The sequence below is a fragment of the Saccoglossus kowalevskii genome, chromosome 21, assembly GCF_978046115.1.
Source record: "Saccoglossus kowalevskii chromosome 21, keSacKowa6.1, whole genome shotgun sequence".
NCBI classification, from domain to species: domain Eukaryota; kingdom Metazoa; phylum Hemichordata; class Enteropneusta; family Harrimaniidae; genus Saccoglossus; species Saccoglossus kowalevskii.
In genome coordinates this window covers 19,353,883-19,380,890 of record NC_140661.1, presented here as the reverse complement: position 1 = coordinate 19,380,890, position 27,008 = coordinate 19,353,883, and the positions used below count along the sequence as shown (strand labels likewise).

At 37.9% G+C, this 27,008-nt stretch overlaps 2 protein-coding genes across 3 annotated transcripts; both read right to left on the bottom strand.

Moving 5' to 3' along the window:
* Nucleotides 1-4,054: 4,054 nt before the first annotated feature.
* On the bottom strand, nt 4,055-9,088 carry LOC102804809 (sialate:O-sulfotransferase 1-like). Of its 2 annotated transcripts, XM_085495471.1 has the most exons (4): nt 8,718-9,088; nt 5,876-6,037; nt 4,853-5,065; nt 4,055-4,757 (listed from the first exon to the last, which is right to left on the bottom strand). In XM_085495471.1, the coding sequence occupies exons 1-4, from the start codon at nt 9,073-9,075 to the stop codon at nt 4,393-4,395; spliced, it is 1,098 nt and encodes a 365-aa protein (XP_085351597.1). In that variant the 5' UTR covers nt 9,076-9,088; the 3' UTR covers nt 4,055-4,392. The 2 variants fall into 2 exon arrangements, with proteins under 2 accessions (XP_085351597.1, XP_085351599.1); XM_085495473.1 differs by lacking the exon at nt 4,853-5,065.
* Nucleotides 9,089-10,932: 1,844 nt separating this feature from the next.
* On the bottom strand, nt 10,933-21,075 carry LOC146729692 (sialate:O-sulfotransferase 1-like). The gene is made up of 4 exons (XM_085495062.1): nt 20,778-21,075; nt 18,684-18,845; nt 12,843-13,055; nt 10,933-11,991 (listed from the first exon to the last, which is right to left on the bottom strand). The coding sequence occupies exons 1-4, from the start codon at nt 21,073-21,075 to the stop codon at nt 11,621-11,623; spliced, it is 1,044 nt and encodes a 347-aa protein (XP_085351188.1). The 3' UTR covers nt 10,933-11,620.
* Between the last annotated feature and the right edge of the window lie 5,933 nt (nt 21,076-27,008).

Here is a 27,008-nt window from a genome sequence, read left to right as displayed (position 1 = left end):
AGCTAACTAAACACATTTTCCAGACCGGCGAAAGTGTATGCAACAGCCAATTTTAACAGCCTGTCACGTGATTTTAGTCTGAATGTCAACATCAAAAGAGGCTAATCCATTTACGCAGGTATAACTGGGAATAGAACATGTGAGGGATTGTATCAACAGAGATGTGTATAATGAAAAGTAACATCTATCCTTCTTTTACATCGCTGAGCATTTCTGTTTTAGTATACTGGTTTGAAAATGTTGAATGTGCATGATTTGCAATGTGTTTTTTTTACTGAAACTCCCCTATTGATCGAATCCCGGGTTTGAAAGAGAACGGCACACCACGTGATTCGTTTGAATACAATGGTGAAGGCACGCAAGCATGACTTGTGATGTTGCTTGTTAGCCGTGGATTGAATTAATCTTGATTACCGGTTAAAATGTTGCTTATTTGGCGTTGGTGATCTTTATTTGGAACTGGGTAACGTCGCCAGCAGAAACCTCCTGGGATTTTGATGTTGATGATTGCGCCTCCATGGCAATCGCTAATTTTACTGCGGGTGGATCTTCCAAAAGCCCTTCGGGGTTTATAAAACTCATTCAACATACATAAAGTTCTCTCAATCGTAGTAGTCCATGTGATGTACACCTAATATGCCAAACATGTTGCTGAACGATTTTGCCAATGAAAACAAGCCGGTTGGCGATCCACTCCACTAAAAAAAAAACTAGCAATATGTTTTCGGCTGTTGCCATGGTAGGACATGAACGTGAAGCTAACGTCGGTTTATAACTAAAACCGGGCACCGTATACAAAGTTCGCAAAAAAACATTCAGTCCTTAGAAGTCATTTTATTTTATTGCTAGGACGTATGCTGTTGTTAGGGATTGGTCAGTTACTTCGGCCTGGGGGTGGATCAGTAGGGGGGTTACCCTGTTTTTGATTTTGCGAATGGGGGGGGGGTCACCCTGTTTTCCACAATTCACACACGCGCTTATGCATATATTTTTTTAAATTTTATTTCAGAACAATAGATTAAAAAGTTAATCGTACAAATGTGTTCTTAATAATAACTATTACCCATATTGCCTATAAATTTGTTGATGCAAAAAATGTTATAGGCTAAATATTTTGGGGTTGAAGTTGACAAATAACTAATAGATTATGCAATGCGGCAGAGCCCCATGCAATTATACAGTTAAGTTTTGAACACATCCCAAGTCCATGTGATATCAGATTATTTTATTTAAAGTCTGAAGTCACCATTGTATAAGATATTTACTGGATTTATCCAATTGTAGCTGGAGACGGAAAAACACAGCAATTAGTACAAAGAGCAGTGACAGTTTTGTTCAGCAAATCAAAAAAGTTAAATGGATTCATGTATATAAATAAATAGTTTTTTTGGTTTTTAACTTTTAAATATGCATATTTTGCTCTGTAAAATACCAAAATCCAACACAAATTTATACAAAAATCAAAGTGTCCTTTGTTTTCATAAGCACAGACTGTGCTTCAGGTGTAAAGCTTTCCTGGTCTATAAGATATGAAAGATATATTAAATCCAAATTAGTTTTCAAACCGCCTAGATTCAAATCCTCTTTTCCTATCTTATATAAAGGGCGTTTATTGAGTGAGAACTCCACAGCTTTGTTTTTATTTACTATCTTTAGCAGCATAGATTTCCCTACTTCCTGCAGCCTTTTCTGTAGTCGTTGTTTTGGCTTTATGCTTCCCCTCCCCTCCTAAGGTGACTGGTCTATTAAATGCAAACACTAAAAATTACGGCAAACCACGATATTTTCAATGCACATCATACATTTTGTAATCATGTCAGAGCCAAAACTGTTAATGTTTCTTTGTTTTTCGGGGGGGGGGGGTCAGCATGTTTTAAAATATAATGTTAGGGGGTCGCCCACTTTTTGTTGTTGATAGAGGTGGGTCAACTGAGATTTACAGCTGACAAAATGGAATCTGCCGACCCCCCCAGGCCAGAGTAACTGAACAATCCCTTAAATTTATTATTTCCAACCGATAGTATTTTCTAGATTGCAGGCAGCATTTACAGTTCATTTAAAGTTCAAAGTTGCGTCGGGATTACGTTGATACAGTGTAACAATGTCGGCGTCGGTGATCTCTTACCGGTGTGCAACGTAGCCAAAATAAAAGGCATGAATACAAGACTAGTGGGAGGTAATAAATTTGGGGTCGAAAGTATTCAAAAAACAGTTTTTGGCTGTTGCCATGGTAGCTGTGGACCAGGATTGTTTTGCCAATTAGTGACGGTACGACCTGCCTGTCAATTATAAACAAAATTAGCCAAGCCAAAAAAAATCTCAGTAAATTGTTGCCCACACTCAAGCGGATTAGAATGAGCTACGTCCATGCTTTTTAATCATAGAAATGTAGGGTGTGATACATTTGGCGTGAAGGTATTAAAAAATTCAGTTGTTGGCTGTTTCTATGGAAACGGTGGTCAGAATTTGTTTTCAGATTTTACCAATAGTAACTTTGTGCCCACACTCAAGCTGAGCAAAATGAGCTATGTCTGAGGTGTTGTATCCAACATTTGTAGGAGATACATTTCCTGATAACTAGGGTGAAGGTGTGACCTACCTGCTAAGTTTGAGCGAAATCGGCCAAGCCAAACAAATCACAGAAGAAATTAATACGTGAAAACACTAGAAATCACACACACACACAGATACACAAAATTAAAGTGATTTTAAGGGCAATCCAAGTGGAGCGAATCGCCAATACCATGTTCATTTGCATATTGACCGTGAAAATACCAAAAACATCATTGCATGGGTGATATGCAAATTAGTTTTAGTCAAAATAAGTTACTGCTTAGAAGTACCATTACTGTTGTTCAAATTTCATTTCACTCGGCAAATATATTCATGTACCCAAACGTAAAGTATCGTACTTCTAAATATTGTTTATTTCTGCTATGTTTCGAAAAACGCTACTCTTGAACGGACTACTTTATTCGCTCTCAGACCTCATTTGCATATGGGGTGTGGAAGTACCGATTTTGATTTCAGGGACGAATCAAAATAAACTGCAGTATATATGTAATAATGTGGAATACTTCCTTTCACTGTGAACATTTTTCCGCTAAAATAAATTCCAGTGAAAATGCCATTTCCCTCATACTCTATTGAGACTTGACACAGCACAGTGAAAATTTGATTCACACCGTATGCTTGAAAACTTTTCATCGAAAATAAATTAAGTGAAATTCTGTGTGATTTCATGAGAGTTGAAAATGAAAAAAATATATGACACCCAACCCTACCACTCCATACACAATGTAACCACACCTCAAAAACATCCTTTCACCAGTGTATTCTATTTGAATTCATGAGAAATTTAAATAAACAAATTATATGACAACGATCTAAATTATAATTTCAACCTCTAATTCAGCACTGATTAAATAAACTACCTCGTCTTTATGCCAACTTGAAGTTATTCAATGCCTACACCAGTGACTTCAAAATCTATGTTTCAATTCCAGGAATTTCACTTGCTATTAATTGTATGGGAGTGCCAGTCTTTTATTTTCTATTGTAATGTCAATTTCTTGTGATTACTCGGAAAATGAAGCTGTAACCACAGACCACAGTGCTGCAACTAAATCCTGGTATAAGCACCGGTTAGGCAGTCTTGAACTATGCATGTGAAGCCAGCTGAGAGGTATATCCAATCCTATAGATTTCTCATTGTTTGGTAACTATTTGCTGCAAATGCAACAAAAATCAACATAAAAATATTACCCACACAGCATTCTACAGGTTACTTGTAGTAGTATTGTGTTTATTAAAGGGAAAGTCAAGGCTAACAGCATAATACTCCCAGATAAAAGAGCTTGGCAAATGCAATTACAGTTTTTTGTAATTCTCTAGATATTCAACTTTTCATCAGTTTATGGAGTCCGCCATCTTGATTCTTCAGCAAAAGGTTATGGGTAAAATATGACTTAATAGAATCTGTTGTCAGAAATTGACAGATTGTCGACAGATTGGATTGGATGTTCGTATTCATAAATTCACATGATGTATCATGAATATTTATGATCATTTATTTCTTAAAAAAAACAGTCTAACTGATACTTCATGTGAAGTTCAGCTAAAAATAACAATGGTTTCATACGACACTTCTAGTTTGGATATTACACTTTGAATATCGTAGACGATATGATATTTTATTATCGATCTAATTCTTCTAGACGATACCTTATATTCATATCACATTTCTAACTCTCCTGTCATGTTTCGATATCATATTCATAATCCTTCAATATGATATCCTGTTTTGATAGCATATTTACGAGTTGATATCACACTTCTAGAAGATATACGATTTTGATATAACACTTCTAAGACAATATCCCGTTTTTTAAATCATACTTCTAATTCGTTCAAGTGGTATATTGGTTTGTAACCTCTCTGCGTTAATATGCTTGATGTCCAGTCAGTAAAATTCTTGATTTCGCTTCGCATTTCAGGCGTGAAGGCGGCAAACTGAAGCTCTTGATTCACGTTGGAATGGCGATGAAATCCTCCCTCTAGTTTATTTCTTACGCAGTCTATTCGTCGCTCCTTCTGTGGTACGTGCAAAAAGTCCAACATCCGGGTTAACTCTCCTACGGTATCGTTTAAAAGATCTTCGTAATGAACCACTAGTATCGGCTTTTCATATAACGTGAGCCAGAATTTTGCAACATCTCTCCACCAGTCCATGGTCTTCTTTGAAGAATTGTGCCAGTCTGGAAGAAGAAATGAATGTCATGTTGTATAAATCAAACGATCCTTCAAGTTGTCGACATATCTCTGTCTAGAATAAAGAATGATAAGGACTTACGACGACTTGTGTTCATGTTGGCCTCCCACTTAGCTACCCCACGATGGTCGCGTGTCTCTTTGAAATTATAATGACTGATTACGGCTCGGAACGGATTCCGAAATAACACGATGGCAGACGTGAATAACTCGGTACCACTTGTCATTGTTCGAGTGTGAGTTTTGATAGCGATTGTCCTACCCGAGTTCATTTCGTCCATTTCCCCGAGTAAACCTGGATGATGATATTATAGTTATTGTAAGAATGAGTCTGTAATGCGTGTTTATATACATGCCAGATTTTCGTACATTGTAGCATATCGGAATACTCAGAATTTAATTTTTGGTACGTACTAAAAAGCCAAGGTAAAATGGCATACACTGCTCATTATTGTTATTTGTTAACAAGTAATATAATCCTCAATCAACAAACAATGTAGTGTATCCATCATCGTACAATGTCCAGTCAAATATACACTATTATACAGTTTATACTCATTTTATTGTAGGGAGCCAAGCAGGGCGCCATCTATCTATAACTACGAGAGCACTGTGTCAGTTCAAGATGATTACCATATGTCCGAGTTGCATTTTAACGCAACGATAGGGTATATAGTAATTATTTTCATTATGTATAGATTGCTACACACGTACCTACAGGAATGTGTGTATCTACAGTAATTTGTTCTTTATTTGATAAACTAATTATGAAACAGCATGAAAACTACGATTTTTGCATGATGTGACGTCACAATGTCGTATAAGGTGGGAAATTAATATCGTTCAAATCGACAATTGTGTTTGTTTTGTAGTTTTTTGTCATCATATAGTTAGATATCTCAGAAACATTCTTCATTGATGAGCGACTTTAGAGCAAAACAATATGACCGCTTTTAATGACCCACATAATAGCATTTTACGTCATAGAAACGCTTCGTCGATAGAGGGCTTGGTTAAGGTTGGACCCGATCATTTCGGCCATGTGGTATACATATCATAATTAGAAAATAACAACATGGATTGGTATCAAATTAATAAAACATACCACCCCGCTGCAGTCGTTTGTCATGATAAACAGACCCAGTATAAATTCCCGTTGCTTGTTCCAGGAGATATCGCACCCACGTGTTACCAGATCCTGGACAACTGGCGAGAGCCACAATTGGAAGACTTCCATTCGGCGCCAGATGTATATCGCAGTTCAAATCTAAAAGTATATAAATGAATATATTCGTCTATGTTTCTTATAACCGTCCAGGAAAAAAGTATTAATCTGACGAGGGGAATTAACAGTTGTAACTTTCATGCCACCTCGTATATTACTTTTTAACACGTTAAAGTACATTTTGTGCAATATTTGGTCGTGATATATATGGCGATTACCTGTTTTGTAATTCACGTTTTGTTTTTCGTCCCCAGTGTACGTTAATGACCCTTTTCTCAAACTGCGGGTAACAGAGGCTTAACATTGGTTATTTGACCCCCCCTCCAAATAAGTACAAACGCAATACAAGTACAATCTCGATAATAGAAATGAAGTATCCTACAGAAACTAAAACATATAAGCTACTAAAAAAATGTAAATCGAGTTATTAAGAATGTCAGCATACTCAAACGTAATGAAAATGCAACACAAAGACACATTTAACCCTGCTGACATAGTGTAACGGTTACCGTTTAAAAAATATTTATATCGTTTTTATAACTCTGGCAAATGCTGAATTCATGGTAATCTTTATATTGATCTCTTAATTGAATCGTATTTTCCTGTCATATTTGCGTTTGTGTATTTCTCATTTTATAATAGTATTGTTTGAGGTCACAGAGAAAGAGTAATATAAGAATAAAATGATTTCCTTTCTACATTATTCAAATTTGTTGTTATTTTCTACTGGTGTTTCTAGTTTAGTATATCTTCTTTTCTCGATCGATTTTGGGATCGTGATTATTGGATTATTTGGATTATTTTTTTGTTTCCTGATATATTATTCAAGGGTGTTGGGTAAGTGGTGGGTACAATTCGATGAGCAAAAATTCGGGAAAATGTTGCTCACAATGCAAATGATTCCATGTTGTAAACGGTGAAAGAGTGTACAATGTATTTCAATATGCCGGTTTCACAAGGAAATGTTGGTCACCATTTACATACGGGCTCTCCAGTCAGTTTTTAGTAATATGTGCATTTATTTGTTAGTGAAAGATTTCAATGTTCAGTGTTGCATATATAATATAAGGTTATTACGAGGATACCCTCGAAATATGCACGAAGACCGACGCGCAGCGGGGGTCGATGCGACGGCGTACTGTCTGAGTGCATACTTTGTGGTATCCTCGTAATAACCTTATTATTATACATCTTTTCCAGACTTTTTTTATTCCTTGTTTCTCGAAGATTTATAAGGCAATTTTTTGAGGAGGGTGTAAAAAAAATCTTTTTTTCCATTATATTTGTGTGATTCTCAAAAATTGTAAGTGAGATCATTGATCGGAGAGAAGAAATGAAATAAAATTTGATTCCATGTATAACCTTGTTTCTCATCTGCGCGAGACTTCGGTACTTTGATCATGGTACCTCCACGAAAATGCAACTTGGGTTTGTTATGCGGCGGGCGGGAAAAAAATGAAGATAAAAATATCGGAGAGAAGAAATGAAATAAAATGTGATTCCATGTATAACCTTGTTTCTCATCTGCGCGAGACTTCGGTACTTTGATCATGGTACCTCCACGAAAATGCAACTTGGGTTTGTTATGCGGCGGGCGGAAAAAAATGAAGATAAAAATATTTTTTTAGCAATTTTTTGCACTTACAAGTTGGCGAGCGTGAGAAATTACGCTGAAATAAAATTTTATTTTTATTTCATTTTCGGCTCCTGTTTATTCGGCGAGTTCGCAAAACTAGAGATAATAAAAGTCTGGCCTAAGGGAATGCCGAAATCCAAAAAGTTTAGAACAGAATCAGCGAACTTCTTTGTGTGGAGTCCGACCAAACCCTGGTGGCAGCCATGTTTGTTTTTATTATTAGAGTACGCTTACGCGCGTAATCATTCCATATTTGGAATTCGCATTTCCTATATATGGTAGGATGAAAATACCCCGTAAAATACCGCAAAATTACGGCACGCTTTTACAACCAAGTGTGCCCGAACAGCAGAAATGATTATAAAATATATTTTGAAATGTTTGATAATGTAGTTAAAGTGATTTGTTGCCATGGTTATACGAATTACTACATCCTTCAACTACTTACCATTCCACTAATGCATGGCCCATGTACATAGCGACGACCACAGCTACCTAGCAACGCGAGTTGTGTATACCTGTGTGTATAATACCTCCATGGTGTAGCGTAGTATTGGAAGTTGCACGAATGCATTATTTTCAACTGAATTTATCGCTTTTGAAAAATAACTAGAGAAACGACGACTTCATATTTTCGTTTTGCTTATTATATGGCTCAGCCGGAACTACGCCTCTCATATAGTCACGGTCGCAATGTGCTGGTAAATTAAACTCATGGGATAAGGTGTAATTTCCAGTTGCATGTTATAGAGTGTATCAGTCTATCGGCAAGGGCGAATGGTCATGAACACTGAAAAATCTGTGGTGTGCGCTTACGTTTATTGCCTTTGAATACGTTGAATTTCCCGAATTCAAACTGACCACAACAATGGTACAATTTAATATAATTCATGTTAAGCCGAATAAAGATCACCGGCTGTACCGTTCTGATATTAAAAACAGAACAACAGCCAACAGTGTGTTGTTAGCAGGGATTATGCGACAGGCCGCGTGTGGAAAATCGTCATGAAACATGTCGGAGTTAAAAATCTACAAACTGGTGACACATTTAATAATATCGTGCAGGGTGCTGCGTTTGTATATTACCTGCTGGTAATTTGCTCCCGATGTCTGCTGATCCCGTCTCGATGTCGAATCGGTTCCCAATCGGTTCACCCTCATCAAAACTCTCCGTAAATGGTTCACTGCTTGAAACCACGGGTGGCAACAGGGTGCTGATCTCCACTTCACGGGTGTCTATGCGAACACTGTTCGTGTCTACGTGTTGCTGGTCATCTACGTTCACGTGGGCGTTAGCAAGACCATCGTTCTCCTGTGTTAGACGTTCAGCAAACAAGATATGTGATACGTGTCTAATTAAATTTGTACCGCACAGTATGCCGCAAATTACCACAGCAACTAAAAGCGTGGCTCGTTTTGAGCATGGGCCTCGGCACATCAGCATCGAACGCCACCACCAATACATTGGGCTACATATTATAGGTATAATTAACACACGATCCATGCACCAGCTTGATGGAACTAAACATGGCTGGATTATTGCGATATGCAGATACCGCATGGTTTATCTTTCACGATCTTCACAGATTTCACAGATTATTTATAAAAAATAATCGGTAAAAACACTGAATGAAAAAGAGCAAGGGAATAAATAAACAAAGAAACAGACAAAAAAAAAACTCTCAATCACAGATATTGCACCAAGTGCTCATGGGTAATTTCAATTCAATTTCCACTGTCTTTTCAAATGAGTACAGTTACAAAGATGCTTTAAATTAATTCGTCTAATTAAGCTATTAAAAGCCTGGACCACGTGTAAAATACATATTTTACATGAGATTCGAACACGCGCTGCACGAGGTCGCCTGTGGCGCTCTAAATACAATCGATAAACAAAATAATTGCAAACACACTTTGCTTTGTCATTTGCTTCGAACGTCATGGGCATGTTTTCAGACATACTTCTTAAACAGTAAACACTATTGAAACTAAATACCCGTAAAACACAACATAACTGGACATTCACCATTAATCAGGAATAAACTAAAAATAAAACCTCTTCTATTCTGTGTGCATTCTTTCAATGAATAACTGAGGGTGATTGGGTGAGAGATGCTACGCCAAATTCAAATACATGTACGCACTTCGCGACGATTAATGCCCCTTAAGTTACTAGTAAATTGTACTTCAGATGACATCATGAATTTAATAGACCCCAAGTAATAATAACATACAACTATTCGAGTTGGTGTTACGGCGCTGTAGGATTATTAAAGTTGTGGCGATAGCGCCACTACGAACATGTTAGGTGGCGCTGCTAATATTTTACATCAAGGATCCACCATATATTTTGAAAAAATGATTTACTCTTTAATATTGTGTATTTTTTTAGCTGTATTCAAATAAATATAACTTTTTTTTTTGATCAAACTGAGGAAATAATAATCAACACCTTTTAAAACTCAAGTAACTGATTCTGGTAATTTAAAAGGTAAAACCAAACCAAACCAAACCAAACCGAACCAATTAAATTCTCTACAACTACAAGAAACTTGAGTTACTGCATAACAAAAGAAGTCATTCCTGTCTCATCTTATTTTGTAGTAAAGTCGATTCACATCGTTATGCCTTGAAATTGACCATGGCCTTACTTTGTTCTGAACTTGCGTCACAAGAAACTAATGAAAATCTTGGAAGTGGGGTTGTTTCCTGATTCATGGCAGTTATTTCTGGATATCACAGTTTAAAGGGAAGGTCAATGTTGCGAATTTTTATAGTTGCCTAATATTATATGTATGTGCTGTTAATTAAAATGTATTTGTTTTTGTTGAAAATTGTGTGTGTGTCAAATTCTAAGAGTTTAAATACATGCTTTTTGTTTAAATAAAAAAATAGTTGTTTTCGATAGTTAAACTGAGTATTGGAGAATATTTGAACTGTTATAACACCTCATTGTCGAAACAAAGTTTACCCCATCACGCTAGCCACAATAAACCATACGGTCTTGAATAGGCGTCAAGGACTACGGGGAACCTCTAAATTAGAATCAAAATAAGGCGCTACACTTAAATTGTCAGTCATAGCCGCATGAGGGCGTTTTTATTTAGAACAATAGCGATGTACGTAGCCTTTGGGAGGCATGTATTAAAACTCTTAGATTTGACACACACACAATTTTCAACAACAAATACATTTTAATTAACAGCACATACACATAATATTAGGCAACTATAAAAATTCGCAACATTGACCTTTCCTTTAATCTTAATAGTGCTTCATCTGTCGTATGAATGGATATAAATTTTATATACAATTACAACATTATTCAGAACATAACATGCATTTTGATAATAATACAAGCATTTTGTTTTCTTTGTGTCCTACGGAGATACCGTTCTTCTGTTAAGTAACTTCCTCGAGAATTATACATCAACAAAATTGATCGAGTTCGGGACGTCACCCCCCCCCCCCCGTCACGAAACAATTGAATTAGTGCTCATTGCATCGTCCGGATCGCATATGCTAATTGCGTAACAAGGCGCCCAATCAGCTTGGACGTACCAAATTATAAAACAAAATCCCACTTCCTGTTTTTTTGTCGCTATGAAGACATCCTTCCCACACAAAACTGTACCTGGTGAGGCTAGAAGACACCAACACCGAAAACTTTCGCATTTTTTTTTTCATCACAAATATTACGATTCATGGGCGCCGCCATTTTGTTTAAAATGAAACGCCAAAGAGGGATTTGTAACACGCAAACTGATTGGACAATGATTAGGCGCAACTGACTAATGGGCGCTGTTAGAATACGCATACACACACACGTATTTGATGGTCGTTCTGCCAAGGTCTGTTTAGAGGCTTGGTCGAATAAACTTAGACCTTGGCTAGCGAAGATTCATTCCTATATATGGCACACGATTCATCATTGCCAGTATAAACATATTTAACTCAGTTTTCTTTAGGTCCAAAGTCTCCTGGATAGTTTAGGGCCTGAGTTCCAGTTCTTCTAGACCGTGTATTGGTTTGAAGCCCTTCCTTACAAGTAAGCGTGAAGCCCAATCAGTGACATTTGTGATTTCCCGTCGCATTTCAGGCGTGAACGCTGCAAACTGAAGCTTTTCGTCCACGTTGGAATGGCGATGAAACTTTCCCTCCAGGTTCCGCCTCACACAGTCCATTCGTCGTTCCTTCTGTGGTACGTGCAAAAAGTCCAACATCCGGGTTACCTCACTTATGGTATCATTCACAAGGTCTTCATAATGGACCACCAGTATCGGCTTTCCGTAGTACTTCAGCCAGAACTTTGTCACATCTCTCCACCATATCAGTGAGTTCTGGGAAGAATTGTGCCAATCTGGAACATAACGTGTAGTGACAGAGTTATTTTTTTTGCAGAATCATGGAACGGTTTTGATTTGGCGCCGATTTTGTAAAATTGAATGAGATTTGAATTATCTTGGCCCACAGTAAAACAATTATTACTCTAGGTTAAGATCGCGACGCAAAAACATATGTATAATTAGTTTTTCTAATGCTGTAAAATACTTCATATTCGCTTGGAATTAATGTTTAGCTATATTTGACATTCAACACGCCAAAAATCATACATTTCATACATACATTTCATACAAAACACCCAAAAAGTCTTTTCGGCGAAAATTAATTCCAGCTGAAATAAAGTAATAACGGCATTCATTAAGTTACGACAATAATACGTTTCTTTTTAAGTACATCTCTTAAAATGTGATTTAATTAAACATTACATCATAAATTTGGTTCATCCTTTCTCACCGAGTACAATTGTTGAAATCAAATATATTTATAAAATAAACCAATTACAAAATGGTCTGAATTCACTGAATGTATGATATTATGTTATCGATGATATTATACCCTCTGTCTACTTTATTCACGCTAAAATAATTCGACAGATTGGAATGTACTAAAATTGGAATGATATTTTTACTATACTTATTATATTTAAAGGGCGGCGGTCGTCGTGCCGCGTCCTGTTCGATATAGGACTCATAGCGACGTACGTGTGAAATACATTGTTCATTTACATGAAATTCGAACACGCGCTGCGCGACGACCACCGCGCTTTAATGTTGATTTAAATACAGACGCAATATGTAAAAACATTTTTTCTGATTCTCTCTTTATTCGGTATAATAATGAGGAAGTGTGTCATTGTGTTGTACTTACGTTCGCTGGTTTCCATGGTGATGTTCCAATCTGCAATACCCTGATGACCTGATGATTCTTTGAAATTATAATGACTGATTATAGCTCGGAATGGGTTCCGAATTAACACGATGGCAGAGGTGAACGAGTCAGTACCCCTTGTCCGACGTCGGATGTGCGTCTTAATCACGATTGTTCTGCCTGTTTTTCTGTCCAACATCTCTCCCAAGAAACCTGCATGAAATTATAGATTGGGAGTAATATTTGAGCATATTTAATGCGTGTGGATATTTTATGTAGAACTACATTTATGAATACTGATTTAATAATATATTGATTTAATAATGAGTATTTTGAATTGATTGGTACGTACAGTTTAATCACAGCGCATGCGCATTTAAATAGTTTGTTATATATATGTGGTAATAACAATATTTTGTTTTAAAAGTGTCACTTATATATTGATTTGGAGACATGTGATCAAATATTCGTTTTTTTACACGGTACGAAATATTTGTTTGGAAGAAACAAGTCTCGTGGCACTCTCGCTAGCAACGAGATTTCAGCGGCAATTTCTAAGGTCTAATGGCGAGCACAGCTGCGGGTGTTGTTATATGTTCACCAATATTATATAGAAGACAGGATGGCTTGATTGTGATTAACTAACCTGGACAGTATTTATTTCATGTAGGCAGCCATGATGAGAAGAACAATGCATCATGGGTATATTTGTAGACTAGCCTATTGAGGGCGCTGTATACATAATAAGGCCAGGATATAACATCCCTTCTTGTTTTAAGCAAAAGTATCATTCAAATAGTTCTTACAATGTATCGAAGATATCTCTGAAGAATGTTAATATCAATGGTATTTGAAAATATTGAAAAGTTCAACTCGACGATATGGTAATACATGTCCTTAATATGGTTGAATTCGACTTAGTAATCACAATTTTAACAATGAATTCAATGAACTTGAAGAAGTAACTAATTAATAATAACACTCAAGTGAAACTGTAAAAGTTAACAAGGTTCAGTTCGAACATTATTTAGAAACAAAGTCTTTGAATCGTGATGGCATCTGTATATTACTCCTAGATCTTGTTGATTTAGATTTATTAGGCATTGACTGTTGAGTGGTTTTATCTGCAAGCAATGCTTGTTTACAGTCTAATGGTGTTGATATTTGTTTCTTAGGCGTCAGGTGAACATTTGACTGCTGTGGGCGTATGTGGCTTCCCGTCTCTGTCTCTACCTCATATGACCTTGCTGTGTTAGCTGTGTTTATTATCTTTGCTGGAGACCATGTTTTATTGATGGGACTCTGGACAAGAACTTGTTGTCCGACGAACAGCTCAGGCAGTTGTCTGGCATGCTGATTGTAGTGGTGGGTTTGTATTTCTTGTTGTGAGGTGAGATAGTGGCGTATATCTTCCTGATTTCGTGGTGGATGGATTTTATTTGGTAATGTAGTTTTGTAGATTCTGCCATTCAGTAATTCTGCAGGTGAGGGTACGTTGGATTTTAGTGGTGTAGTGCGTATTGATAATAAAGCTAAGTTTGGATCATCTTCCGACTCTTTACATTTGTTGAGTATTTTCTCCACTGTTTGGATGTGGCGCTCAATGAATCCATGGCCCTTTGGGTAGTATGGTGAAGAGGTTATAATTTCAAAACCATACTGATTAGCTAGATTTCTAAAGTCTCTTGACGTGAATTATGAACCGTTGTCACAGATAAAGGATTCTGGTATGCCTTGTTCTGCAAATAATACCTTAGTTAGTCGGATTATTGTACTTGCTCGAAGGTCTTCTAGTTTTCGTATGAATGGGAATTTTGAGTAATAGTCTGCGATAATGAGATACCAAGTGTTATTGGTGTAGAATAAATCAGCTCCAACAGTGTGCCATGGCCTTGGTGGGGCTTCTGTAGGAATTATTGGCTCTTTCTGCTGCGAGTTGTGAAATTTCTGACACGAGGTGCAATTTGCAACAAGATTGTCTATGTCCTTGTAGATACCTGGCCAGTAGACGCTGGATTTTGCTCTCAGTTTGCATTTCTCCATTCCAAGATGACCTTTGTGTATTTGTTGTAAGATGTCATCTCTCAATGCTGTGGGAATGAGTATTCTGCTATCTGTCAGAACTGTGCCATCCTCAATGGATATGTCGTCACGTACTGACCAGTATGGTCGTAGAACTGATTGTACTTTCTTGATGCTGTCTGGCCAACCTTGTATGATTTGTTGTATCAACAACTGAAGGGTTGGGTCTTTGCTTGTTTCTTCTCGGATCATTGATAGCTTTACTGGTGTGATGCTTACCAGGTGGTGAATCTTCACTTCCATATCTGGGATTTCAATTGTTTCCTGGGGTGACAAACGCGATAGTGCATCAGCCAGAAGCATTTGTTTTCCGGGTTTATATCTGATGTCAAAATCATATGGTTGTAAGCGTAGTAACATTCGCTGTAGTTGTGGTGGTGATTTGGTTAAGTTTTCCTGTGAATCTGCTCAATTGGATGGTGATCACTCTTGACACAGAAGGGTGGCCCGTATAGATAGTTGTGAAACTTTTCACATCCATATACTACAGCAAGTAGTTCGCGTTCGATATTTGCGTATCGGTTTCGGCTGGTGTCAGTGCTTTAGATGCAAAGGCGATTGGTCTGTTGTCTTGTAGTAGCACTGCTCCTATGCCCTTGGATGAAGCGTCAACTTCAAGAATGACTGGTTTCTTTTGGTTATAGTATGCGAGTGTTGTCTCGGCGCTGATAAGGCTCTTTATTTTGTTGAAACTCTTTGTGTGTGTTGGCGTCCAAACGAATTCTGAGTTGTCTTTGATGAGTTCTCTCAGTGATGCTGTGTGGTCTGACAGCTTGGGTATGAATGGACCCATGTATGTTACAAGACCAAGAAATGTTCGTAGTTCTTTCTTGTCATTTGGGGGCTGCATCATTTCTATGGCTCTGACTTTGTCTGGACTTGGTTTAACTCCTTCAGCGGTGTATAGCATACCATAGAAATTGCATTCTCTGCTTTTTATGTGACAGTTATCTCTGTTTAATTTTATGCCTGCCCGTCTGGTGTCTTCCATAGCTTCATGTAGATGTAAGTCATGGTCTGTTTCATTTGAACCGTATACTTGTATGTCATCTGCTATGCCTATGGCTCCTTTGCAGTTGCGATATGCTTCGTCAACTTTGAACTGGAAAACGTCTTGACTCATGCGGAGTCCAAATGGCATTCGTAGGAATCTGTACCGACCAAATGTTGTATTGAATGTTGTTAGTACTGATGACTCTTCATCTAGTTTAACATTCCAATACCCGTTCCGAGCATCAAGTTTACTGAACAATTTTGCACCAGTCAGCTTATGTGTGATTTCTTCAAGTGTTGGTGTAGGGTGGTGTTCCCGCTTGATTGCAGTGTTCAAGTCTTTGGGATCCAAGCACAGTCGTAATCTGCCATTTTCTTTCTCTTGAATGACAAGCGAGTTGACCCAATCAGTAGGTTGGTTAACTTTGGTAATTATATTTTTGTTTTCCATCTCAGTTAGTTCTGTTTTGAGTCTGTCTCTGAGCTCTATTGGTATTCGACGAGCTGCATGTACTACAGGTGGTACTTTTGGGTCTAAAGTGATGTGGTAGGTATACTTTTCAAAACATTCGACTACATCATCGAAGCAGTCTGGATACATCTGTAGTAGATGTTCCTTGTCTCGTATCGGTGGACGATCTTTTAGAGGTATGTCGCTATCAATGTAGTTGAGGCTCTTCTGTTCCGTTTGATGTGCAGTTTGTTTTGCTGCATTTGTTGTATGTTTACTTTCTATAGCTCAATGTAATGAAATAATGTTAAGTGCTCTGCATGCTTTTAGGCCTAGAATGGTAGGACATGTTGCATCTGTCACACTTCCACTGTGTTGACAAGGGATTGTTATTGTTCCCAACTGTTTGATTTGTGATCCTCCATATGCTGATAGAATCATGTTTGTTCCTTGTAATGCGTTTGGTTTGGGGTTGCCTTTACTATCCATTTCATCTGGAAAGATAATACGAAATAGACGCAATGGGAGTACATTGCTTTGGGCGCCTGTGTCAACTTTGCATTTCAGGTTTATTTTCTGTGTCAGTTCAATTTGCAGTATTGTATACACTTCCTCCCGGTTGTCATCTGCATGAATAGTTCCTATTGTCAGGGTTTCTTCTTCTGTCATATCTGTGTTGTACCCCATATCATGTATCTGCTGTCTATTACGGCGTTGTGTTGGTGGACGATTTTGTATTTTCTTTGATGATTTGCATACTGATTGCCAGTGGTTCATTTTTCCACACTTGTGACACTGAGATCCATACGCAGGACAATTTTTTCGTGCAGAAATATCATGCGTTTTCCCACAATTGTTACATATTTTTGTCTGTTGTTGTGGCTTGTAGCTTTGTGGCTTGCTATACTTTTTGATTGTATTCACAGATTTATTTGGTGAGGAATAGTCCTGGTTACTTGCAAGCAATCGCATTTGTTTGTTTGTTGCCTCAAAACTGCGGGGTACATCTATCGCATCTTTGAGTGTAAGCTTCTCATCTCGCCCAATCAATTTCTTTTGAACATCTGGATGACATGAACCCCATATTAGTTGATCTACTAACCTTTCTTCCATTTCTTTGTCAGATTCGAATTTGCATTTGCCTGCAACTTTCTTTAATTTTGACATGAAGTTGTCCACTGTTTCTTCTGGTTCTTGTCTCATGTCCTGAAACTGGTACCTATGTATGCGGTGGTTAGACTTGGGTTCAAGATGCTGCACAAATTTTTCCAAAATTTTGTTAGGCTTCTTCCTGTCATCTGCATCATCAAAATTCCAGCTGTTGTACATATCAAGGCCTTTCTCTCCTGTCCATAACAATAGATAGCTAGCCTTTTCTTCATCAGTGGCATCCTTCAGTGCACTTTTGAATGTTAATTCGCATTTTTGTCGGAATCGAGCAAAGGCTATCACTATATCGGGTGCTTACCAGTCCATCTGAGGTGCTGGCAATGGAGCTTGTAGCGTCATCTTTATGGCTTCCAAATTGACAGTTGTTTGACTTCAAAATCGTTAATAATATATTGTTGAGAGTCTTAACATATCAGTTTACTGCTGCCACCATGTTATATGTTCACCAATATTATATAGAAGACAGGATGGCTTGATTGTGATTAACTAACCTGGACAGTATTTATTTCATGTAGGCAGCCATGATGAGAAGAACAATGCATCATGGGTATATTTGTAGACTAGCCTATTGAGGGCGCTGTATACATAATAAGGCCAGGATATAACAGGTGTCAAGAGTTATTAGTTCGCTCGCGAGTTAAGCGGAATTCAAAATGACGCTGTGCCTGACTTGACGCCAAAATTTAGTGTTTTACAATAAACTACGGACTACTCGTTGTCTGAAAACAGGTGGCTTATCATTAAAAACATTCCTGAAGATATTTTGCTACTATTTCATTGCATAATTCGTGTAACAACAAACAAAATAGCACCGTCCATGAAAGTGCATACTTTCAAACTATTAAAGCGGAGGAGTCGTCACCTGCGCACGCGCGGGAATTGAGAACCAAGCGACGATGATAACCACACTAAAAACGCAAAGACTCATGGGTAGACGCTTGTTTGTAATCAACGACACGCTATGATCGTCTGTCGCATGCGCAGGTGATGACTGCCTCAGCTTTAAAGTATTTAGATTCCTTCCATATTTCCCGCTATATATACAGTGTATCTACAGACGTCATCTATATAGTCACAAGTCGCTCTCCCTGCGATCGCTATTACCCATAACCGACGTCTACTTTGTGTGATCAGATGACACGTACCACCCCGTTCCAATTTTTTATCATGATAAACAGATCCAGTATAAATTCCCGTTGCTTGTTCCAGGAGATACCTCACCCAGGTGTTCCCAGATCCGGGTGAACTGGCCAGAGCGATAAATGGTAGACTACCATTAGATGCCAGATGCACATCACAGTTCAAATCTGTGAATATACAAAAGAATATATTAATTACAAATTATTTGAGTCTTTTTCAGTATCTACGGTCGGTGACGCCTATTGATGTTATACGTTTATATACACTACGAGCGTAACCCATTCACCATCTGAATCATTTGAGAAGGGGGCAAGGGGGTATCTGGTACAGGTATTAAACAGGAACTAAAAAATCCATTTTACGTTTTTACAGGAAATAAAAAAGAAAATTTCCAATTACAGTAGCAAAATATTTTTTTTACACTTTATAGATAAAGCAAATTCCTAATTACATTTTATATTTTTATAACATACTTGGCAATTTGCGTTCAAGAATCTAAATTGGAAATTTCGTACTTGAATTGAAAATGCTTTATACGCTTACAAAAAATAAGATCTTTGTACAATTTACTGACGAATAAAATAGCTGATTACATTTTACAGGTTGTCCATGTCTACAAATTTACGTACATTATTTATTTATTTAAATTACATTATTACGAAAATAAAAACAATTGATTACAGCTTACGAAAATCTCCCTTGCCGACCCTCTTTTGAAGGTTTTAAGAAAAAAAATAAAAATGCTTGAAAACAATAAAGCGACATTTTACGTTGGTGTTATATACTTATATACATTTAATATATTTAAATAACTCTGGATACGAAACTGACAAGGGTTTGCAACCCAAAAATCTACGTGGAATAGCAGAACTTGTGTCTATTATAATAATATGCTACACTGTGATAAGGTGAAGGTCAAAATATATATGTTTAAAATTCTATGTACATCGCTTTTTACTGCACTTGACCAACTACCTATGCAAATGTTGTTACGGGACTCGTCAACCAATTAGAGTATACCTTAGTAGAAAGTGGCCTGTAACACCGGTACTGATTGGTTGCGAGATAGTCAGACGCAGTTAGATGTGATGCACACTTGCGACCTGAAAGCTCAGCCGACATCGGCTTTCAATAAGAAAGATTGATAGAGGGCGTTCCACGCGAACGAGCTGATACAAAGTTTGGCCCGACGATACATATACTCGGATGATCTCGTTTTTATTGTGATGCCGCCAATCGATTGGCGGCATTGTCACCATGGAAACAAATCTGTAAGAACCACATAGTACACATGGCAACGGCGGTAACATTAGTTCTATTAACACAGATCGCGTCAAATGATGAAGTATTAGTACTCGAACGTAGTAACGCAACACACTTTGAGGAAACCGGCGAAAGTAAAAAAAATAGAAGGAAGTTCGAAAAAGCTGCGTCGAAAACCGAGAGGATTGATACTCATGTTGATTGTCTTTTCGGTTATATGCATCAAATATCGCTTACCTTGAAATATATACATGACTTGGTAATTATATTAAGGCAAGCTGCCACCAGAGATAAATAGTTGCATTAGTGATTAATTTCCCTGCTCACAATCCTGATAATATACACGTGGGACATTTATAGACCGCAATGACGACCCCACGACCCTAATTACATGTTATGTCCCGAAATCCTCCGTCACATCATACGTTTCTCGTTTCGTACGAGTGCATTTTCAGAATTAACTAAACTATTGGATTGCTTAAATTCCCTTACCCGAATTTTCCTAAATACATTTATAAACCTTTCGCGTATTAAATATGTCATGGCCCACAACAGGAATTACTATCGCGTTGTATATGGTTGTGAGTGAATAACAGTAACAGTGAAGGACATACAATATGAACCGATCGATCTATTTTGTTAGCGTCTCGCATATATTGGGCTAAATTTGAGTGAAATAGGTTTTCTGACACTTTATTGGATGGTAAGACAATTAGACTGAACAGAGCTCGATAGATGTATCAATTAACCAATGGGTTATTTGCAGCCGATTTTGTGCTAAAAATGACAAAACTAGGGTTATAGTGATAAACGTATTTGTGATACGAGTAACTAACCATTTTTTCCTTCTGACGGATTACTCGATTTGTTGTAACTGACAGTTGATTCTATCCCAATGCCGGATCGGTTCCCTCGTGATCCATCCTCTTGAGAAATGTTGCTAGCACTGTCAGTGACTGCATCGTACTTATCCCCGTCTAACTGCCGACTGACAATGCCAGAATCCACCGGTTGAAAAACTTTCGTGGACGGTTCGAGTGACGCGCGATTAATCAAATGGAAAGCATAACAGCCGCAAACGGCGACGACAAAGGCACACTTTGCTCGCGTTGGGCACAGGCCACGGCACGCCATGTGGTATACTCAATTCGACATACACACACCCTGTGAAGACTTCTATTTCTAATTCACATTATTCATAACATACAGGCATCAGCTTGAGAAGAATGAACGGTTATGCATGGCTGGATTCCAATACTAATAATATACTCTTGGCACAGCAAAGGCATTCCATTCATCTTTATAACTAAATATTGATATTATGATATATAAATGTCGATGGCAGTTAATTCAAACCAGCCTATCAACGAGCACAAAGCGCAAGAAGTTCATTTGAAAACGTTCCAATGTTTAGAGTCAGTCAATCGAATCCTCTCGTTTCACGCTGAATAGTGAAACTTATAAATGTTTATGAAAAAATGAAGGGAATACGTTTGTTGCACCGAGAGTACTTTGTTTGGAATTCTGCAATGCTGCTGATGTTCTTCGGGGTTAGCATTTTGTGAATCAATTGCGGCACAGGAAGGGGAAACCCTTTGTGTCAGCAAAATTTGCCCCTCAAAATGCAGGAAATAGCGTATCAGAGGGGCTAGATTTCAACATTTTCAAGGGGGAGTATGCCCCTGGATCCCCCTAGTAAGCTCGCGCCTTTGGCGCGAGGGGTGATGAGCAGATCTTGTCCCTCCATGCAAAATTTCGTGCCACCGCCTCTGTGAATAAACGGCAAATAACACCCCATGCTCTGCCACCGATCTGGCAATCTGCCAAGATCTATCCCGCTACGTAGCAGTAATGGACAATAACATGCTGCATGGTGTTAAAGAATTTATGCGTTATACTGTATACGTGTATACTGTAGACCTTAGAAATAAATGGCCGCCACGATTTTGTTGAGACAGACAATGTTTCATTCTTCCGTCATCGCGTTCACGACAGTGGACGCGATGGCGGAAGAAATTGAACTCTATTTGAAAGGCAAAAACAAGTCTCGTGACTCTTTCGTTCTCAACGAGATCTGGGCGGCCATTTTCCTATACAAATTACGCACTAGATCTTCCCATACCAATAAAGATAATGTCATACTTGTAGGTTTACAGTAGTATATATTTTCTCACTGATTGTTAACACGAAAGGTACATACAATTTTTAGCTATAATAACAAGTTTTCCTTCCAGAGATAAAAAAAAAGAAAAGGTGCACGACTACAGTCACATGTATACACATAATTGAAACAATCACCGCTGGAAATACCAACCACATACCGGCCCAGCATTATAACGATATTTATATATTTTGACATGTTGCTCAAGGGTATTTTCATACATATATAATGTCACTTGATGGTTTGGAGTGATCAAATTACTGTCAGCACGATGTCATTGCAACAAATTCAATAATGAAAACACACCTAAGTAATGGTAATTAATGTATGCCATAAATCGGTCGAATAATAGCTACGAAAATGTTCATTAGAATCTCTGGAACCGTGATTACTACATACGACGTTCCAGATATTCTAATGAAGATTTCCGTAGCTATTATTGGACTGATTTTTTATTTTATTTCTGCAACTCCAGGAAGGTTGCCCAACCCGTCAGATATTCATATGATACATGTTTGCCTACCGTATTGTGTATGATGTATACATTCCCGTATCACATTGGATGGACGATAACAAACTGTAGTCCATCAGGGATTTTGGAGTACATATGAATGCTGACTCAGAAGTCTGCTTAAGGTGGCGCCGCACTATGATTTATAGGAATTTTAAACAATAAATTACACTACTAACAAATACGTTAATTTTGTCATGTTATATACCACGTGAAAGCTTATTTTGCCAGCTTTTTAACAGAATGATGCATTTTTTTTGTGGTTGCTAACGGTATCGAAAATGGGTTGAAAATGTCCGTTTTTGGTTAAATTGTGTTTAAAACTATTTAACTTCTGAACGCATAGGTTTATCGAATGACAGTTTGACTTGTTTAAAACATATGTCAGTCTGTCTTATACCTCCATGCACGTATCTACACATTGACATTAAGCCAGTAATAGGCGACCATCCCCCTATTTGACAGACACATATTTGTGAATAAGTATTCTCACCATAAAAACCAGCGTAAAATTACAATTTTGATATTTCTTGATATTTTGAACTCACGAACAAACCATCAGTTGGTCCCATTTTTTTATTTTATTTTCGGCATTCCGATGGACAGGTACGAACTTTTAATAATGAAACTGTGACAAACATGACATATCATTTTAAATTCAGCTACACATTTTACTGCTTTATTCCAATAATTATTGCGTGCTAGACGAATGTGTTTGCGTTTGAGGGAGAGACGGGGTTAGAGGTTTTTAACTGCGTTTGCACTGAACGATCGCACACTTCGCGTAAAACACTAAAGCGCGGTTGTCGTCGCGCAGCGCGTGTTCGAATTTCGTGTAAATAAACAATGTATTTTACACGCGCTGTATACGTCGCTATGAGTCGCATATCGAACAGGACGCGGCACGACGACTTATGTTTCATTACAGTTCTGCGTTGTAGTATAATTTTGGCGATGTTGGTTACTATGGACACTAAATACACGTCTGAAAGCTAGTGTCTGCTCATGTTATGCCTTGGTACATCTGCGGCGTTATTCATACCATTTTCCAAACATTACATATCTGGTGTTTACACTGGACGAAATAAGCCGTTGTCACGACGTCTTTTATTTGAGAACGTTGTTAAAATGTGTGTGTGAACAGCAAACGCCGTTGTGGCGTCGACGTTTTTGACACCGTCGTAAAAGGGGTGAACCAGATCCTACACGCCGTTGTCACACCGGCTGTTGCACAACGCAATGTGCCGTGTGAACACAATACGACGGTCAAACGCCCTCTATCGCCGACTTATTTATGCTTGTCATTACCCAAGATGGCGTCAGAGATTACAGGTCGAATGTCGAACTGGTCAGACGAAGAAACGAGATTACTGATATCTGTATAGAGAGAATCGAATATTGAAAGAATGATGGACGGAACGTCTAGGGATACTAGAGCATATGCTGTGATTGCAGAGAAAGCGGCTGAAAAGGGGACAGGACGTCATTACAATTTCAACAGAAGACAAGAGAACTGGTGATGGTTGTAGAACCATAACTGCCTCAGCTCAAAGATTGTTATGTAATACAAGGGAATGTGAAGGGAAATGTATTGTAGTGTTACCTCTGTGTAATTTACAATATATCTGCATTAACCTTCACTGTGAAGGAAAATATGGGAGTTGACTTAAATGACTGGTAGAAGCAAGGCTGGTCAAATTCTGCGAAATAGTAGTTAGCATTTCCAGATACGCAATCAACACATTGTGAGATATCAAAATATGGATGATAAACAGCAAGTGATATTCCTGAGATGTAGTTGGAATTGAAGCAAAGGAGTGACCTATTAATCCATGAAACATATCCGTACATATCATCCTGTCTTATTGTGTGTGGACAAAGCTGTCATGCACACAATCGGAAAAATATGTTATTACTGTAAATAATTATGAACAATAAAACTGAAAATAAAAACTATGAACAGTTAATAAGGAAAATATGTGATTTGCTATTATTATTACAAGTCCCAGAAGTGCATACGAGTCGTCAAAACGTACAGTTTGGTGACAAAACCCAAATGAGAAGTCTGGAGTCACAGCGAATACTCTCTAGCGAGTCACCCCTCTAAAAACGTCATTACTGTGCCAATGACATTAAACTTTGCTCTTCCATAAAGCAGCAGTTTCCATCTTCAAATAATCAAAACAACATTGATACCCTGTAGAAGCATGTCTATTGCTTCACAACGACTGGCCCAGGGGATTTTCGTCTTCCCAATTTCTCAAGATAAACGGGTTGTTTTGTGTACTAGAATGACATGTTTATTGGCAGCATTTCTTGTATTAATTTTCATTGCACAAAAAAAAGAGACTGTTACTGAAGCACAGAATTTGCATGAATTTTCCTCCCCGGCCATTCACGCAAACTGAAAACGAAGTCTTTTACCTCATCCATAGTTGTTGACACTTTGCAACCGCCTTGATGGATGGATGTATTGTGACGTATTTTGACCCCGGATTCTGACCTTGCGTTCCGGATACATGTACTGCCCTTTCATACCAGTTCAATTTCATTTCATTATTACATCCAAATGTCATGATATTTAATACCCACCTTTATTTCACAGTCACTTTAGTTTTCACTTTTCTAAAATTATTTTACTGATCAAAAGACTTTTCACTCCCATCACGCAATCCCCCATAGTACTTCCGGGAACACAGAGGCGATCGCCAGCATATCTACAAATAACCTCGCTCCCAGGAGCTGAGGAATAAAAAACTTTACGTATAAAGTACAGAGAAGTGACTGAGCACAACAACAGAAGCGGTAGAGATCCGAAAACTATACCATTTTGGGATGAACTACACGAAATATTAGGTGGAAGGCCAGCATTCAATCCTCAAACACCGGTGTTTTTACTTTTACTAAGTGAGAACGCGAGCAGACAATTCAGCAGATCATCTAATAAAAAAATAGTGTTAACACCAGCGTTTTTTAGACGTGTGAGGACGTAATGTGTCGTACGATGGCCAAGCACAAAACAATAACACTCTAGGTCAGATTACAATGCAAGTCGGGATGACGTGCAACTGAACAAACCAGTTGTCATGGTTGCTTTAAACGACAATGACAGGAAAGTTATATTTGTTATAAATTATTTACGAACTAAGACAACATGTTTGAACACTGCCATCGTTGTTGTTACTTCAGAGCGAGGCTCCGTATAAACCCTGTCCGCTTCACAGCTGCGAATGTTCTCATTCACGAGATTGTTTTGAACAACTGTGATTAACGCCGATACAGTCTTAGCTACCAGTTACACAGCAACGTGGCTGTTTGTATTGAAAGTCAAATTTATGTGTGATTTATACCATGCTTATTTTGTTTTGTGTTGACATATTGTTTGCCAGTGATGTGTCAATAACCACGTGTATATCTTTCGTAGACGGGGAATTAGCTCAGATGGTAGAGCGCTCGCTTAGCATGTGAGAGGTATCGGTATCGATGCCCGGATTCTCCATTACATTTATTTTGAGATGTACCCACGTGTAGGTTGAAACTTATTTGGACAACTAGCCAAGGTGCAACACCGCAGTGCCAAAAATCATCCAGAATTATCTATGATCTGTATCATCGGGTATTGATATATCTACTACTTTTTATTGCTTTACCATTTTAGACCCTATTGAATTTTTAAGGAGTCTGCTGTATTTGTTTTTTCAAAAGAATGTTTTGCAATGTCAAATTCACCCAAAATCTGGTGAAAACAATTCACAGAGGTGCTATTGCTGTGCTGTGCTGTGCTGTGCTATGCTGTGCTGTGCTGTGCTGTGCTGTGCTGTGCTGTGTTGTGCTGTGCTGTGCTGTGCTTTCATCACCTAGCAACAAATTACTATGCAAATTTCCTTTTTTCAACCATTCAAAGACACAACCAAGTGCTGGGAAATTCTTTGGCTTACAGTATGGTTATAAACTAAGTTTGGTTTACTTTTTACACAAACAAAAACACTGCTACTTTAGCAAGCTACTACTATTCAGTAATTTTGAGGGAAGAAAATTTTCAAAATTCAAAAGCATGTCGGCTTTGGACTGTACCATTTACCAACAGATATCTGTTTAAACAAACCGCATAGGATTGTGGGTAATCGCATGCATTGTGTGACGATTTTTCGGTGGTTTCAATTATTGTATTTCTGCATAGAGTATGTATACAATGTTATGGACGTTCAGATGGTTCAAACAAACTACCGATATGTTACTATGAATTTATTTATTTGCATTAGCAATGTAAACTCAATATTTAAAGGGCGGCGGTCGTCGCGCAGCGCGTGTTCGAATTTCACGTAAATAAACAATGTATTTTACATGCGCAGCATACGTTGCTATGAGTCCCTTTAAAATCAGTGCAATTGCCCA

Coding starts and splice junctions, on each gene's coding strand:
- LOC102804809 (XM_085495471.1), bottom strand. CDS start 9,075: ATGCTGATGTGCCGAGGCCCATGCTCAAAACGAGCCACGCTTTTAGTT. Junction 6,038..8,717: donor CGGGAGCAAATTACCAGCAG/GTAATATACAAA, acceptor ATATACTTTTAG/ATTTGAACTGCGATATACAT. Junction 5,066..5,875: donor CAAACGACTGCAGCGGGGTG/GTATGTTTTATT, acceptor ATCATCATCCAG/GTTTACTCGGGGAAATGGAC.
- LOC146729692 (XM_085495062.1), bottom strand. CDS start 21,075: ATGGCGTGCCGTGGCCTGTGCCCAACGCGAGCAAAGTGTGCCTTTGTC. Junction 13,056..18,683: donor TAAAAAATTGGAACGGGGTG/GTACGTGTCATC, acceptor AATTTCATGCAG/GTTTCTTGGGAGAGATGTTG. Junction 11,992..12,842: donor CACCATGGAAACCAGCGAAC/GTAAGTACAACA, acceptor GTTATGTTCCAG/ATTGGCACAATTCTTCCCAG.